Source organism: Staurois parvus, unplaced genomic scaffold (genome assembly GCF_062004578.1).
Source record: "Staurois parvus isolate SC_StPar_1 unplaced genomic scaffold, SC_StPar_1.0 ptg001432l, whole genome shotgun sequence".
Classification (NCBI taxonomy): Eukaryota; Metazoa; Chordata; class Amphibia; order Anura; family Ranidae; genus Staurois; species Staurois parvus.
Window position 1 is genome coordinate 523,125 of NW_028319228.1, and position 18,637 is coordinate 541,761.

Here is an 18,637-nt window from a genome sequence, read left to right on the forward strand (position 1 = left end):
CTTCTTAGGAGGAAAGAGAAATGGACATACAGGGATTTATTTACTACAGCTGGAGAGTCCAAAATCAGACTCCCTTCTGCATAGAAACCAATCAGCTTCTAACCTCAGCTTGTTCAATGAAGCTTTGGCAATGAAACCTGGAAGGTGATTGGTTTCTATGCAGAAGGGAGTCTGATTTTGGACTCTCCAGCTTTAGTAAACAAACCCCACAATGTCCTGGTTATATGTATGTGGAGTGTAACAAGTAACATGTTACTATGCTCTAGTCCTTGCACCCCCCCCACCCATCCTTTACCCACACCCACTGTCACAATTCAAAAACAGCCCACACCCGCGTCATTCATTCACAGAGTGCTGTGAATGAATGAACTATCATCTTCCACCGTGGCAGATGGCTTATAGTTCTCAATGAGCTATAAAGGCATTTTACAGGCTGCAGTGTAAAAAAATAGCAAATTTTATTGCAAAAGTGAACTTATTCTTTAGGGAAAAAAGTATAAACCAGGAAGAAAATTAGCTCTAGACTTCAAGACAACCTTGTATCTGTGTAGAATGAGAAAAGGTTCTTTGCAAGACAATGCCACAAATTCAGACATTCAACTCCCAGAGGTGGTAGCAATAGGGAAGGGTGAGTGAGAGTTGACAGAGGAATATTTGTAATAGGTTCAAAGGGTGATTTTTGAAGAGCAACAAAACCAGTTCAGATCCCATGGAGTCACAGCTGGATGCACAGGTGGAACTGTATGTGCTACGCCCTGTGCAAAGGTCTTTACCACAAAGGGAGAGAAAACCAACCAAGAGTTGATCCAAACTAGATTGGATCAGGATGGATCCCACAGAGTGCTTCCTGCTATGAAACTGCCTTGTCTTGCACTGTGAAGTGAAGTATGCTTTCAAAGTGTGATGGTAGACCTTATGAAAGGTAGGTTTTCTAGCTTTCCTTACCTTTTAAATGTTGATAATGGTACTTCATTTTTATATTTTCTAAATGCTCTCTTCTTATTAATTATATGTAACTTTGGACATGAGACGCATAGGTTTTGTTTTTAGCTTTTCATACTCATTGTCCATGGGAATATATTTACAGTGTGTTTGCTTATAGTTGATTTGAAGAATTCCCATTTCTGTTCTGTGTTCTTTAATAACAATATTCTCTCCCAGTTTAAGTCTTGGAGAGCATCCCGCAGCTTTGTAAAATTTGCTCTTTTAAAATGAAATGTTTTTATCCTTCCAGCATGAGATGTTGTTTACAGCTTACATTAACCGCTTCCCAACTGCCCTATAGCAGATATACAGCTACAGGGCAACAGGGGTGTGCAAAAATCACGTATATATACGTGATTGTGTGTTTCCAGGTAGGGGGTGCGTGCCCTACCTGCACCACCATTCGCCGCCACGGCTGTCAGTCACCGGGTCCCAGCTGGTGACTACCCACTGATGCTCAGTGATTACCAAGCATTTCTGATGGGGAGGAGGACTGCTTTGTTTACTAACAGTCCTCCTTCCTATGAGCTCAGGCACACTGCTCTGGATGGCTGTGCACAGCACAGCACAGCCATCCAGAGCAGTGTGATTACAGTGAAGCCCACACACACTTCCCCTTATGTAAAACACTCCCTGCACACAATTAACCCTTTGATCGCCACTCATGTTAACCCCTTCCTGCCCAGTGCCATTAGTACAGTGTCAGTGCTCTTTTTTAAGCTCTGATCACTGTATTGGTGTCACTGGGGATATCAGTAACACCAAGTCAGTTCCCCCCAGTGTCAAAATACCCACTGCAGTCCCGCTATAAGTCGTTGATTGCCGCCATTACTAGTAAAAAAAAAAATTCCAGTATCTACTGTATACCGCTATTTGTAAACTCTATAACTTTCACGTAAACCAATTCATTTACACGTATTGGGATTTTTTTTTTTAGCAAAGACGTGTAGCAGAATACATTTTGGTGTAAATTTATGATGAAATCTGATTTTTTAAATTTGTTACTGGACATGTTTAATAGCAAAAAGTCAAAAATATTGTTTTTTGTCTCAAAATTGTCGGTCTTTTTTTTATAGCGCAAAAAAAAAAGCACAGGCGATCAAATACCACCAAAAAAACTCAATTCGTGGGAAAACAGGCTGTAAATTTAATATGAGTGCAGCGTTGCATGACTCTGCAATTGTCAGTTAAAATAATGCAGTGCCATAACGCAAAAAATAGCCTGGTCAAGAAGGGGGGTAAATCCTCAGGAGGGTAAGTGGTTGAATGAAATCATGTTATGGTCACTGCTACCTAAATGTTTGTTTATGTGAACATTAGTAGTAAGCTCTGCATGGTTTGAAATTTGAGATTTACAAAATGTACCATAAAATTGTTATGTAATAGGTTTATACATTTCTGCCCTCTTACTGTTCCAACACTGCCATTACTCCAGTGACAGAGCACACACGTATTTTCCGCAGCTTCCTGCAGAAAACACATAGACTAACCCATTCATTTCAAAGGGCTGCCCTATGAGCAAGAAACAACAAAAAATGTCACTGATTTGTCTGAAAAATAGCTTCACACTTGTATGCATGGTGCTGCAGCACCATGCATTTTGGCAAGAGAAAAAATGTGCACATTAGCAGTTGCATGGGGGTGCCATTAGGAAAGAATATAAGTAAATAGAAAAAACTCTGTGCAACCCCCAATGTGTAAAACTTTTCCAAATCAAGTTGGTATCTCAATATCGTGATAAATGAATCAGTAAATTATCTTACCATTATATACAGTATATAAACCCATATCTACTACTGTATATGCAATGTTCAAAATATGCAAAGCCAAAATAAATAATTCTAAACTCCGTAAATGTGCAGGTGAGAGAGTTCCATTTCTGCTGTAATACTATGAATGTAGTACACAGCCTATAAATTCCTGACTGACTCTGTGTCCTCCAATACAAAAAGTCCCACATTCACCAATGTCATCACTCTTCAGTGAATACCACAACCATTCACTCTCCACACTCACTTTAACTCTCAGACCTAATGCAGGTCACCATGTGGTTTCTGCTTTAAGGGGTCTTTTTGGCCACTCCAGATATCCGAGTACTTCCTCCGGATTCCTCCTCTAATATTGCCAATTATGTAAAATCACCCCAGTAAGCATTCCACCTTCAATAGCGCTCAAAAGAATAGAAACTACACATAGATTTTGTTTCCACTTAAAAATACCATTGATTATTTATTAAAACTCATTAAAATACACTCACAATGTTAGTGCACTAATCTCCAGTAGTGCACTACCTTAAAAACATATTATTAGGTATGTAAGTACATGTCCTCTTAAGGGTAAGACTACAGCATCACCAGTCAGTTGTATCCAGGTAGCTCCTTCTGGGTGACGTGATGGCATTTCCAAACTCCACCCTGAAGGAACTGACGAAACGAGGCAGCCCAGAGTTTGGAAACACCTGTGCATTAATGTATGCTGTGTTATTGCAGCATATTTGTTTTAAATGGCATGCCAACACTCCCCAGAATGCTGAAATCTGGACCTGACCCTTTGTCACTGTTGCAGTTTTGCAGCGAGCTGCAACGCAGGTCTGAATGCTGCAGTACTATGCAATGTGATAATGCATGCATTATTGCAGCACAAAGGTGTGAACCCAGCCTAAAGGTATTTTAGTTTTTCATGGAAAATGGACCCCTATTTCCTAACCTAACCTAAACCCTTGTACAGTGGCATTGATTGGTTCTCCTATTTGGCAATGACTCATCTAATAGATTAGTGAGTGCCCAAAAATAAAAATATAGTGGGGGGGGGAGTGACTTTCTCATTAAAAGAACAGCAAATGTATCTGCTGGAAAAATATTTATTTGTAAGATAAAAATGTTATGCAAATAACTAAAAATATACAACTTCAGTTTATAAATATGCAAACGTTTTAAAATTTACATAGAATTGACCAAGAGCTTCAAGTAAACTAGTTTCCACAGAAAGTGAACTTTTTAACTTTAAGAATAGACCCTATAGCATGGTATACTTACCTTTCCATCGCTTGCCCACCATTCTACTCACCACTAGGAGACGAAACCCTGTGGAAGCAATGAGTTGGTCCCAGTCAGAACTTAGAGCTGATTCACAAATGTGCAATGTGGATTGAAGCTCAGGTTTCATAGCTAATTGATACAGTAGTTGTTCAGCAGTTCATGTCAGGTTTACAATAGGTTCAGAACAGGTTTAGCTCAGGATTTTATCCTTTTCACACATATAGAAAAGATTCCCATAGAAGTCAATAGCCTGAAATCCGTACCTGAACCTGTAGGCACTGCTCAGAAATTGTACAGGACTCTTTTTCGATTCTTTTACAAACCACACTAACTCTGCACCGCCATTGCACCAGACATATGTAAGCAGGCACCATAGTAAGCAAAGTTATTTCACATGTCATGCAGATTGGATGCAGTTCAAATTGCATCCAATACTCATATTTGTGAACCAGCACTTACACAGGGCTAAGTGCCCCGTGTGATATTTTAATCATACTTCAAGCCCCAGAAATGGAGATAAACTTGTAAATTGTAGATCTATATATACAATCCAATATAAACTATAAGGTTTTTTTTTTGTTTTGTGCAGAGTTCTTCTTTCAGACAGTACCTGCAATACACGCGGTCATGAAGCAAGCCACTGTACCAGCAATCATAGCTCTGATAGCACCTGCGGCAATGTCACTTTTTCTGTTTGGGGCCATGGAGCCTAAAACACACAAGCAAAGTTAACATGATGAAACATATAAAAACATCCAAGCAATATGGTATTGGTGTATTAAATGTCCAAATACTAAATAATTGTGGTCATCCTCACAAGTGGTGTAAAGTTCTGTAATGTATCCTTTAGGCTAGTAACACCTTAGATTTGATTAATTTTCTTGGATTTGTATGATTATCTTGATTTCTACTTATTAGCTCTTTGAATTATAGCATGAATATTGTGTGCTGCAATTGCACTGTACTGTAAACAATAATTTGAGTAGTAAAAAAATGGGCATTCACAGAAGAGGATCTTTCAGCAACTTGAAAATTCATTTTGGCTGATATGTCCTGTTCTGATTTAATTTGTACAGCAAAGGTTTTTTTCTTAACACACCGCCCATTGAATTAGTGCAATCTCTCTCTGCTTGTACAATTGTACAGCAAATGCAAAGGTATGATAGATGATCAACACTCATGAAATAATAGTAAAACCTATTTTATATATTTATTTATTACATCGGGTTAAAAGCATCACACAATCTATGAACAGATACTGCATTGCTGGTGCATAATGCATTCTGACCTTTGTAAAATCTGCCATGCAAAAGACATAGAAAGTATTTAAATACTCTGTACTTTAATTAAACCCCTCTGCTTTTCCAATTTTACCCAATCAAGTTCAAACTCTAAAGGAGACTAAGGTTAAATGAACAGGATCACATTGGAGGGTTAAATGTTAAAATATTTATATCACAATTTGAAACCTTATAATACACAGTATATGTCTAAAAACTAGAAAAAAGTAAAAAAAACAACTTCAAAATAAGAACAACACTGCTTGATATATAGACAGATATAAACAGTCATGTGAAAAAAAGTAGATGTATCCCATGGAAACTGTTGACTTTTTCAACATAATTGAACAGGCAAACATTATATCTTGAGTCAATTAGATAAAGGTGATATACAAAGTACTTGACTAATGACAAATAAAATTGACATGATGTATTCATTTATAATATAATTGAGCAAAAACTCAGCCTTGTCATATGGAAAAAATAAGTACAATACTATATTTACCACCAAAGCCATAAAATTAGAATCCAGGATTCAAGATTAGGTGTCAAGATTAGAACCTCCTATTTAAACCTCAGACATCTAGAGGTTTATTTACTAAACCTGGAGAGTACAAAGTCAGGCTCACGTCTGCATAGAAACCAATCAGCTTCTAACCTCAGCTTGTTCAGTTAAGCTTTGGCAATGAAACCTGGAAGCTGATTGGTTTCTATGCAGAAGTGAGCCTGACTTTGTACTCTCCAGGTTTAGTAAATAAACCCCCTAGGGTCAGGTGTTTTCTTTTTCTATTTACATATGTGGTATTATCATGTCCAGATCAATAATAATCTAGGGCCCTCAAAAAAAAAAGTTGTGGATGCTTACATGTCTGACAAGGGATTTAAAAAGATTACCAAATGATTTGAAATTAATAATTCAATTGTAAGGAAACTAAACTACAGGTGATATAGATTTCCAACAACTGCTAATTTGTCCAGGACAGGCTGGACCAGAGAAATCAAGCCAAGAGCTGACCATTTGGTGCTAAAAGAAGCTCAAAATGTAATTGAGGGAAATTGAGATGTTCAGTCAACTCTTACAACAGTTGGGGTCAAATTGTGTGTGTCTACAAGCAGAAAGAGATTGCACTAATTCAATGGGAGGTGTGTTAAGAAAAAAACCTTTGCTGTCCAAAAAGAAAATTAATGCAAGAATACAGTTTTGCCATTGAGCGTATAAGCAAAGACCAGGTCTTCTGGAGCAATGTGCTGAAGACTGATCTAAAAAAGATAGATTTGTTGGTCAATGTAAGAGTAGACTTGTTTGCCACAAACTTGGGGTGTACTTCTTTTTCAGAAGATTGTATAGGCCAGCTGAAATGTTATACTAGAAACTGAATTAAATTATTATCCAATCCTGGAATACTTAATCTTAGAAAACTATATCAACACAAATACTTTGACATTCCACCCTATTATATGATCCTGTCCATTTAACTTTAGTCTCCATTGGAGTTTGAATTAGGTGGGCAAGTAAATACAATACAAGTTTACTATAAATTAACTTGTTATAAGGGTGGGGCATTGTTAATGCATATTCGGTAATTTCCTTTAAACAGATCCAACAGGTACAGTTTTTTTCAAGGAAAAAAAAAGTTGAATACATACTCAGTCCTCCAATTGTTATTCCCAAAGAGCCAAAATTAGCAAATCCACATAAGGCATATGTTGCAATAGTTTCTGAACGAATCTATTTTAAATAACAGAACATATGTTAAAACATTATGGTATTCTATAAATAGCCTGTAACTAAATGCTATCGGGTATCAAGCGTGTTTCTAGCAGAAGATTCCTTTTGGTGTTGATGTACTAAAACTGGAGAGTGCAAAATCTGGTGCAGCTCTGCATAGAAACCAATCTGCTTTCAGATTTTTTTTGTCAAAGCTTAATTGAACAAGCTGAAGTTAAAAGCTGATTGCCTACCAAACACAGCTGCACCAGATTGTGCACTCTCCAGTTTTAGTAAATCAGTTCCGTTGACTTTTACGTTGCTTCAAATATGACATTTTGGCTATATATGGAAAGATTAAGTATAAAATGCTAAATAAAAAGGTGATCTTCGTTACTTTTTAAGTTGATCTGTATGCTGCTACCTGCTATGTGTATGCTTACATATTATTTATCAATATAGTAGTATTGAACATAGGTTACCTAGAGATAGGGCACCACATTTTTATTGCATTATTCATAATTATAGAAAGCTCCCACATACCGACATATACTGCTTCACTCCATCAATGAAGAGAGGCACATTGTTCTTCCTCTTTGTTATAAGTCCAGCCAGGTATTCATATGCAACAAATTCATTAAAAAATGTCTTGTATCCTATAAGTTTGCCAACTATGAAGCTGTCCTCCCAATCCACACCCATCATGAAGGAGAATGGCATAAAGACATAGGAGCATATTATCTGACCATAGACAAGAACAATGTACTAAAGTTAGTTTAATTGGAAATACAAGGTTAGAGGAACATGAGAATGCTGAAACATTTGATCTAACAATAAAGACTAAAAATAAACATGAGAAAGCACATTGTTTTCTATAGACTACCAGAAATTACTTGGGTATGCTAAGACTAAAAACTTGTGAACTTTTCAAGATCTTTCCGATAAGGCAATTAAAATAGTTACTTTTAGAATAAAATAGCACGTCTCTAACTGCTAAATGATTTAGAACACATTAACAAATTGAAAAGGAAACTTTTACAAAGCAGTTGACATTTACAAGTCCCACAGTGTTGTTTACATACAATGGCATTGTATCTTCTCCCTTGCACGTCTGAGCTTTACAATGGGAATACAGGGACATGGGGATATTCTTGCATGCTGGCTTGCATCAAATAATGTCCCAACTTGACTGATATTTTGTTTTCCCTTGTTCCCCTATTTCCCAGCTTTAGGAGATGATAGAGTCTCCTGTGACATAACGTGCAGGGTGGAGCATAGAGAGCAGTAATCAAGCATTGAAGGGAAGGCTCATTCACACCCCAGCTACAGCTACAAAGAGCAGTGAGCAGGGGGAAGCTGCCTTCTTTCACTGGAACTGATCACAAATGAGCCGTTTTTCATCATTTTTAAACAGTAAGCCCTATTTTGTTTCCTTTTCTCCTTGAGAAAACCTTTTGGGAGTATCCTTTATTATCAGCAGAAGAAACAAACATGATTATCTTGTGCAGCTTATCTTGGTTGTCTTAAAGGGAACCTGCCCAATAGACCTTTTATAATTTTAAGGTCCGACTGTGGAGGGGAGCCTGTATCTACAGGGGATCAGTGAAGGCTGTTTGCAAGCTCATTTTTCACTGTATACAGTATGAAGAGCACTTAAAGGAAATTGGAAACTACAATTGTATCAGAACCCGGGTCTGAAATTGCGACCTCTGCTGTGTCTGGCGATATCTTTTCCTGCTTAGCCACCTGAGATGCTGGACAGCACCCTGTTTGATCCATTGAACAACCCTGACTTGTGCCTTTTTTCTGTTGAACATTGAACTCCTTGCTGCTCCCATGAACGTCCTATTTAAGCCATGCCTTTGAATTTCATGCTTGTTAGATTTTTGTGCTCTCTCCAGCCAATATCTTGCTGTCATCACTCTTGTCACTCCTGCTACCGCCTGTATCTCCACTACCACTTGCTACTGACTTTTGACTTGTTCCTCAACTATTCTCTGCTTAATCCCAATCTGAGACCACTTATTACCGATCTTTGGCTTGTTTACTGACTACACTTCTGCTTGATCCCTACCTGCTATATCTGTTACTAAGCCCCAGCTTACTCACCTCCTCATAGGGTGATGCTGAAGACCACATACTGATACTAACACACAGAAAAACCCATCTTCACCATTAGAAGCTCTGGTGAACACCAGTTAGTACTTAGATTCTGCACCTCGGGTGAGTCCATATCATCCGCCAGGATGACCTGCTGCTGCACATATCCAGCTGGTCAGTGGAAGCCTCTCTCCTGCTATAGCTACTGGCCTCTGAACCTGACCCTTGACCATGACAAATTGACTTGAAGAATTGATTTGGATATTTGGATTTTCACATGCAACTGACATTTTGGAGGGTTGGAAAAAAGTTTTGCTATTTCATTTGGTTTAATTGGTTGATCAGCATTTTGGTGATTTTCATAATTTTCACTAGTTTGACTTATTGAGTGTCATATGTGTATGTTATACTTTACTGGTGAGGTGAGAATGAGTGATATCTAGTGGCAATAGTTCAGTGTTTTTTCTGATTAGGTATTTCAGGAAATGATTGACACATTTGCACAGAATGTTTTTTATAGATAGACCTAAAAGGCTGCTGGGAATGTTGACCTTTATTGGGAAAGGGTTGGCAACTATGAAAACAACCATTATTGGCCCTTCCAAGCCACCTGACCACAGTTCAAAGGCCGGGATATACTTTATTGATAATTGGTTGCTGTGGGGAAAAATGGTTGCATTGGTACTCTGTTTTCCTAAACTGAAAATGACATCTATAAATTAAACAAAAAAAAAAATTTTTCAAAAACATTTGTGTCAACGAAATTAAATAAAGTAACACTAAAGGCTAATTTTTTTAATTAAATTTAACAAACATGTCACACTTACCTGCTCTGTGTAATGGTTTTGCATGGAGCGGCCCCTATTCTCCTCTTCTCTGGTCCCCCACTAAGTGCCCCAAAAGCAAGCATGCATGCTCGCTCCTGAGCCACCTCTGTGCTTCTATAAGACGCACAGAGTGCAACTCAGACCCCCCCTCCCCTGGCTCCTCACTGGCTGTGATTGGCATAGAATGCATGAAAGTAAAAAACCTTCAGTCTTTACAACCACTTTAAGGCCCCTTTCAGATTTGAAGGGCCCGTCAGTGGATAAGGCCCCTTTCAGATTGGAAGGACCTGGATCCGCTTGCTCAGCGGGGGATCTCTCTGCTGATCCCCATTGAGCAGGCGGATGATAGGTCTGTGTCCACTCTGCTGCTGCAGAGAGGGCACAGACACAGCCAGCTGTTTTCTATGGGGTGGTTGGACAGACTGCCTATCTGTTTCCACCCGACTGTGATCCGATCCGCCGGTTGGATGGGGAAAAGATCCCATCCATCTGTTTTTAGCGAACAGGATCAGATCGGATGCCGCTCCATATGGATGGTATGATTGGGTCTGCCTGAAAAACTGACAGGCAGACCCGATCAGATCGCCAGTGTGAAAGGGGCCTAATGCTTAAAAAATAAGCTAAAAAAGCAGAAAACATTTGTATAAGCTTGTTTACTCACAATAACAAAAGACATGAGAGATCTTTGAATATGAAATAATAAGCTAGATAATTGGTCTCCAAACTTCTGCCTGGGGACCAGATGTAGCCCTTTGCTTGCTTTTATTCAGCCCTTGGTGTACTATTTCATCCACTGATACAAACTATGGAGCATACTTCCCCCCACTGACACCAATGATGTGGCACAATTCCTCCTAATGACACCAACGATGGGGTACAATTCCTCTCAATGATAACAACGATGGGGTACAATTCCTTCCAATGATACCAACGATGGGGTACAATTCCTCCCAATGATACCAACAATGGGGCACAATTCCTCCCAATAAAAACAACGATGGGAGACAATTTCTTCCCAATGACACCAACAATGGGACAAAAGTCCTCCCAATGACACCAATGCTGGGGCACAATTCCTCTCACTGACACCAATGATGGGGCATTGCTTCTACCCACTGATGTCAGGACCTTTTCTACTCTCATTGGCACAGTCCATCTCCTCTAAAGTTGGAAAGAACGTAAACTAGCCCTTTGTTTAGAAAATTTGGAGGCTCCAGAGCTAGATGGACCTGAAAAAGGTGTTACAATCATATATATTAAACAGACAACAATAAAATGTATTTATATCAAAACATTTAAAAATAAAGTTCTCTTATATTAAAAAAACTCACTTCAATTTCATAACTGTACTTTATACCTCTTCATATAGTATATATTAACAATGCTTACCTCAAAACTCAACTGTGGATAATCAAACATATTTCCCAGCCAGGAGAGGGCAGCATTGAAAAAGGATAAGAGTGAGAGAAAGGCCATCAAATTCACTGCTATATTTGCTACCAAAGGGATTGATGCAGAAGCTCCTTGACTTGCAGCTTCCAGAATGTTTCTTGCATCCCTAATGCAAAGAAGCCAATATTAGTATTTACATACAGTATATACCTATTATTCAGAAAAATGTAAAATACATGTAATAGAAAGCAGTTCCTCCTAGTGATGAATTCTGACATTTGATGCTCTATGAAAAGATATTTTGCTGGACAAGATGGGTATGCAGCAAACTAAGGCTTACATATTGAAAGGAAAAGATGTGGCTGATAAGTATTAAGGAGGGGGGGCTAAGTATGAAGGAAGATGCAATTGTTTATAGTTTAACTCCAGTCAAAAGGTTTTTTTTTTTGTACTTTTGGATACATTGTGGGAAGACTAGAACCCTTGTCAACCGGTTTTTTTTTGTTTTACTGTCTGAGGTCTCAAGGAGATTTTACCTGACTTTCTGTCTCAGAAACATTGTTGTCATTAAAAAAGGAAATGAGAAATGAGATAAGCTGTTCAAAGGAGACAAAGATAGCAATAAAAAGCTGACGGTGGTTCTTGGACTCCCCTACTCTATAATGTTTTTTTTTTGCAGTCTGTGTCCCTCTTTGAAATTTTGCTCTGCTTTCACAGCTGATGACACATTGCAAATATTTATTTTTCTGTTAAGTTTTTCACCATTTTGTTACTGTAGCTGTATTACCAGTAGACATGTGTAATTCATTTATGAATTGGAATTTAGACAAAATGTTTCGTTATTTGGAGATTTGGATATATCCAAATCTCTGAATCACAATACTAATGAATTTCAACAAGTCCAAAATAAATTATAATGAAAAAGAACAAATTAATTAGTTTAATTTGTTTGAGACTTCAGAGGGTTTTGTAAGGGTCCTTTCACATGGCCGTTCGGTTTTTTTTCTTCAGTTCAGTCACGTTTTTTTCAAAGAAAAAATGGATTAGTTTACATCCTTTTTTTCATCCATTTATATCAGTTTTTTCATCAATTTTTTTCATCTGTTTTTCATTTGTTTGCATCCGTTTTTTATCCATTTACATTGGTTTACATCCGTTTTCATCTGTTTATGTATGTTTACATCTGTCCATAAATATCTGTTGATATACGTTTTTCATCCGTTCTGGGATTTTTTGGGGGAAGAAAATAGGGTTTTCTTCTGTTGAAAAAATGGATGTTAACTGATGCGGACATTAATGGATGTAAAAAGATGTTCATCCGTTTACATATGCAAGTCCATAGAAATACATGGGGGTCCGTTTTTCATCCGTAAACGGACAGATGAAAAACAGACATACAGGACGCCCGTGTGAAAGAGAAGTTTAGTAATATGTATCACACTCTCTAGAGATGAGCGAATTATTCAAAAATTCGATTCGGCTGATTCGCCGAATTCGCAGAATAAAATCGATTCGAGGCGAATATATTCGCTGCGAATTTAACTTATAAAAAGGGTGTTTCTAGGCTTCAGAGAGCCTTTATATTAGTGCAGAACACTGTACCTTTAATTTAAATGCCCTTGGAGTCTGCTGGGGAAGAGAACTAATACTGTCAGTCAGTATGACATGCAGATGAGTGCCGTCGATCTTAGAATCACCGCACACTTCACTCATTTGGGCAGTCACGGGGCCAAAACCAGAGTGTGGAGCCACAGTGTGGCGGTGGAGGCAGCAGCAATGGGAGGCCATAGAGCACCCTATGACAAAATGGAACCCACCAGCAGTGTGAGGAGACCTGAAAGTGGCACATGGCAGAGTGTGGGGATGGAGACAGCAGCAATGGGAGGCCGTACAGGGACCCATGACACACTCTGGACCTGGCAGCAGCATGAGGAGGCGGTACAGGGGCCCATGACAGATTACGGGCCTGGCAGCAGCAGTGGGCGGGCGGTGGATGCAGCAGTATTCGGAAGCCAAACACAGGCCTCGGTTAAAAAGCGGAAGCCGTCAGCAGCGTGAGCAGACGACAGAGGCACATGGCGCAGGGTGGCGGTGGAGGCAGCAGTATTCAGGAGCCATACCCAGGCCTAGGTTAAAAAGCGGAAGCCGTCAGCAGCGTGAGCAGACGACAGAGACACATGGCGCAGGGTGGCGGTGGATGCAGCAGTATTCGGAAGCCAAACACAGGCCTCGGTTAAAAAGCGGAAGCCGTCAGCAGCGTGAGCAGACGACAGAGACACATGGCGCAGGGTGGCGGTGGAGGCAGCAGCAATGGAAGGCCATACAGCACCCTATCACAAAATGGAACCCACCAACAGTGTAAGGAGACCTGAAAGTGGCACATGGCGCAGGGTGGCGGTGGAGGCAGCAGTATTCGGAAGCCATACACAGGCCTAGGTTAAAAAGCGGAAGCCGTCAGCAGCGTGAGCAGACGACAGAGACACATGGCGCAGGGTGGCGGTGGAGGCAGCAGTATTCGGAAGCCATACACAGGCCTAGGTTAAAAAGCGGAAGCCGTCAGCAGCGTGAGCAGACGACAGAGACACATGGCGCAGGGTGGCGGTGGAGGCAGCAGTATTCGGAAGCCATACACAGGCCTAGGTTAAAAAGCGGAAGCCGTCAGCAGCGTGAGCAGACGACAGAGACACATGGCGCAGGGTGGCGGTGGATGCAGCAGTATTCGGAAGACAAACACAGGCCTCGGTTAAAAAGCGGAAGCCGTCAGCAGCGTGAGCAGACGACAGAGGCACATGGCGCAGGGTGGCGGTGGAGGCAGCAGCAATGGAAGGCCATACAGCACCCTATCACAAAATGGAACCCACCAACAGTGTAAGGAGACCTGAAAGTGGCACATGGCGCAGGGTGGCGGTGGAGGCAGCAGTATTCGGAAGACATACACAGGACTAGGTTAAAAAGCGGAAGCCATCAGCAGCGTGAGCAGACGACAGAGGCAAATGGCGCAGGGTGGCGGTGGATGCAGCAGTATTCGGAAGCCAAACACAGGCCTCGGTTAAAAAGCGGAAGCCGTCAGCAGCGTGAGCAGACGACAGGCACATGGCGCAGGGTGGCGGTGGAGGCAGCAGCAATGGGAGGCCATACAGCACCCTATGACAAAATGGAACCCACCAGCAGTGTGAGGAGACCTGAAAGTGGCACATGGCAGAGTGTGGCGATGGAGACAGCAGCAATGGGAGGCCGTACAGGGACCCATGACACACTCTGGACCTGGCAGCAGCATGAGGAGGCGGTACAGGGGCCCATGACAGATTACGGGCCTGGCAGCAGCATGAGGAGTCGGTACGGGGGCCCATGGCAGATTACGGGCCTGGCAGCAGCATGAGGAGGCGGTACAGGGGCCCATGGCAGAGTGGCGGAGCGTAAGCAGCTAAAATTGAAGGCCATACAGAGGCCTATGTTAAAAAGTCCCCCCAGCAGCAGCGTGGGGAGACGACTAATGGTCTGTGCTGCCCTTTGGTGTCTGGCTTAATGCGCACAACACTGAACGTCACAGCGTTTGTCAACGATTTGCCGTTAAGTGATGCAAACCCGCTGAACCACGTTCATGAGGAGCCGGTACAGGGGGCCATGAATCAGTATGGACCTGGCAGCAGCGTGAGCAGACGACAGAGGCACATGGCGCAGGGTGGCAGTGTGGGCAGCATTATTCTGAAGCCATACACAGGCCTAGGTTAAAAAGCGGAAGCCGTCAGCAGTGTGAGCAGACGACAGAGACACATGGCGCAGGGTGGCGGTGGAGGCAGCAGTATTCGGAAGCCAAACACAGGCCTCGGTTAAAAAGCGGAAGCCGTCAGCAGCGTGAGCAGACGACAGAGGCACATGGCGCAGGGTGGCGGTGGAGGCAGCAGCAATGGAAGGCCATACAGCACCCTATCACAAAATGGAACCCATTAACAGTGTAAGGAGACCTGAAAGTGGCACATGGCAGAGTCTGGCGATGAAGTCAGCAGAAATGGGAGGCCGTACAGGGACCCATGACACACTCTGGACCTAGCAGCAGCAAGAGGAGGCGGTACAGGGGCCCATGGCAGAGTGGCGAAGCGTAAGCAGCTTAAATTGAAGGCCATACAGAGGCCTATGTTAAAAATAATAACATGTTTGGGGCATGATTCATGGCGGATTTAGTCAGTTGTGTCAGGAACTGGTGGTTTGAAATCCAGACTAATCCACGCCTGATTCATTTTCACAAAAGTGAGTCTCTCCACACTTTGGGTGGACAGTCGTGTCCTCCGCGGAGTTACAATACCTCCTGCCGCACTAAACACGTGCTCCGATGCCACGCTACTGGCCGGGCATGACAGCCTTTCAAGGGCAAATTCAGCTAGTTGGGGCCAAAGGTCAAGTTTCGTTGCCCAGTAGTCAAGGGGATTGTCTACCTCGGTTGGCAGGGTGCTGTCCAAGTAGGCCCGAGCCTGTTGTTTGAGGTCCTGCTCCAGGTCCACCTGATGCTGCTGCTGCTGCGGCTGGTTAGTAGTTTCCTCACTGCGCTGGTGAAGAAAGCTACTCATCATCGACTGCAGACTGAGGCAGCCGCTGCTGGTGGAGCTGCCACTGCTCCTACCACCCCACCCCTCCCCTGCTGCCATGGCAGCGGAACGCGAGCGCACAGGGCCCACAGTGTCTGAGGATGGACGTTGGCGCACAAAGGCAGAGACCAACTGACTACATAGGTGGTTTTTATAGTACTTTATTTTGGCCTCCCTCTCAGCAGGTGTGAAAAAGGCCACCATTTTTGAACGGTAGTGAGGGTCCAACAAGGTGGACAGCCAAAAGTCATCCCTCTGTCTGATGGTTATTATTCGGCTGTCGCTACACAAGCAACCGAGCATGCTATGGGCCATTTGTGCCAAGGAATGCGAGGGACTCCCTGCCTCCATCTCCACAGCATACTGCCACGGTGCGTCTGGGTCCTCTGTCTCCTCCTCCTCCTCCTCTACCAGATGCTCTTGCTCCTCCACTCCTGTCCGCTGAGTGGAAAAACCACCCATTTCACTCAATAATTCCTGAGCACCAATGTCCTCCTCTACCTCTTCCTCTTCTTCCTGTCCTGCCCCCACAGGGGTCATGTGGCGTTGAGATCTGTGCGCCACGTCTACCGCACCCTGACCAGCCATTGTTAACAGCATTTGTTCCAGGACGTGCAACAGAGGAATGACGTCGTTCATCCCATAGTCCTGCCGACTCACGAATAGCGTGGCCTCCTCAAAGGGCCTGAGCAAGCGGCAGGTGTCACGCATGAGCTGCCAATGGCTGACATCTAAGTTACACAGGGGAGTACCTTTATCCGCTTGTAACATCAGGAAATCGGTGATGGCCTTTCGCTGTTCGTAAAGGCGGTCTAACATACGTAGGGTTGAATTCCACCTTGAATGGCGAAAGAACAAAAAGAGGGCGCACAGGCCTAGTGCATTACCATAAAAAATGTTTAATAAAAAATAAAGTAGGTGTTGTACTCACAAACGACAATATAGTCAAGGCACATCATAGAAGAACAGCTGGATCAACACCGCGCTGAGTAACAGTCCACAATAGGGAGTTTAGACATCCAAAAGGCTGACGCGTTTCGAGGACTTGCCTCTTCCTCAGAGTCCTCGAAACGCGTCAGCCTTTTGGATGTCTAAACTCCCTATTGTGGACTGTTACTCAGCGCGGTGTTGATCCAGCTGTTCTTCTATGATGTGCCTTGACTATATTGTCGTTTGTGAGTACAACACCTACTTTATTTTTTATTAAACATTTTTTATGGTAATGCACTAGGCCTGTGCGCCCTCTTTTTGTTCTTTCCCCATTCAGTATATTTGGATTCCCCCGGTCCATTTGAGGGCAGCAAGGTGTGCATGTTCCAGGACATTCTTAATGTGGTTGTAGCATCGAGTCCATCCCCAAGCGCAGGAGCATTTGTGTTTGCTGGTTCCTTGAATTCCACCTTGTTGCAACGTCGCAGATCAGGCGATGCTGTGGAATTCCGTTCTGCCGCTGCAGCTCAAGGAGGGTGTGCTTTGCGGTGTAGGAATGGCTGAAATGCATGCAAAGTTTACGTGACATTTTAAGGATGTCTTGCAGTGGGATGGTGGATTTTAGGAACCGCTTGACAACCAGATTGAACACGTGAGCCATGCATGGCGCATGGCACAACCTTCCTTGATGCAGAGCAGACACCATGTTCTTTCCGTTGTCGGTCAACATGGTTCCGATTTTCAGTTTGTGCGGAGACAGCCATCTGTCGATTTCTCTGTTCATTACACTCAGAAGTTCCTCCCCTGTGTGACTACGTTCGCCAAGGCATACCAGGTGCAGCACAGCGTGACACCGTTGCGCCCTGCACATGTGATATGCCGGTCGGGTAATGGGACTTGACACGGGGGTGGCGGCTGAGGACACAGCGGAAGAAGAGGTGGTAGAGGCAGACATCTTTGCTGGACCAATGACGTGCAAACGTGGAGGCAAAAGCGGCGTGACCTGTCCAAGTTGCTGGTGCGGCTGTGCCGGCACCACGTTCACCCAGTGGGCCGTAAATGACATGTACTGTCCCTGACCGTAGTTACAGCTCCACACGTCGGCGCTGCCGTGCACTTTGGCAGAGACCGACATGCTCAAAGACTGGCCCACCATCTCTTCTACATGTGAATGCAGGGCTGGCACTGCCTTTTTGGCGAAGAAATGCCGGCTTGGCACTCTCCACAGCGGCTCGGCACAAGCCATCATTTCTCGGAAAGGTGCTGAGTCCACCACTTGGAAAGGGAGGGACTGCAGCACCAGCAACTTGGACAGGAGGACGTTCAGCTTCTGCACCGTCGGGTGCGTGCTCGCAAACTGTTGTCTCTTGGAAACGGATTCCAAGAAAGACTGCTGACGGAATCCGTGAAGAGGAGTAGCAGGAGAAGGAGCATCTGAACGAGCGGAAGATGCCAACGAGCGACAACTCCCCTCAGCAGAGGTGTTGGAGCCTTGACTGGCTGATAGAGGGCGATTGACGTCGGGTGACGGAGCAAGTAACGGAGCGGGTGATGGAGCGGGGGCTGGGGCAGGCAGAACCGCCGTATCTTTATCACGGTTTTCCCAGGCCACCGAATGGCAACGCTGCATATGCTGACGCAACGCTGTAGTCCCAACATGGGCCCCCTGGCCACGCTTGACTTTCTGGCCACATAGTCGACATACGGCTACGTTTACTTCCTCGGGCGGCTTGACGAAAAATTGCCACACCGCCGAGTAGGAAACTTTGCCCCCGCTACTCCTCACTGGCTGACT

General features: G+C 43.2%; 1 protein-coding gene across 1 annotated transcript in view; it reads right to left on the reverse strand.

Annotated features, from left to right (window-relative positions):
• Window positions 1-18,637, reverse strand: part of SLC28A3 (solute carrier family 28 member 3) — a 92,412-nt gene that overhangs the window by 6,424 nt on the left and 67,351 nt on the right. The window contains exons 13-16 of the mRNA XM_089662091.1: window positions 11,327-11,495; window positions 7,554-7,751; window positions 6,950-7,031; window positions 4,633-4,731 (exon numbers count right to left, since the gene is read on the reverse strand). Of these exons, the coding sequence (XP_089518217.1) occupies window positions 4,633-4,731; window positions 6,950-7,031; window positions 7,554-7,751; window positions 11,327-11,495 (548 nt within the window). The remainder of the gene's footprint in view (window positions 1-4,632; window positions 4,732-6,949; window positions 7,032-7,553; window positions 7,752-11,326; window positions 11,496-18,637) is intronic.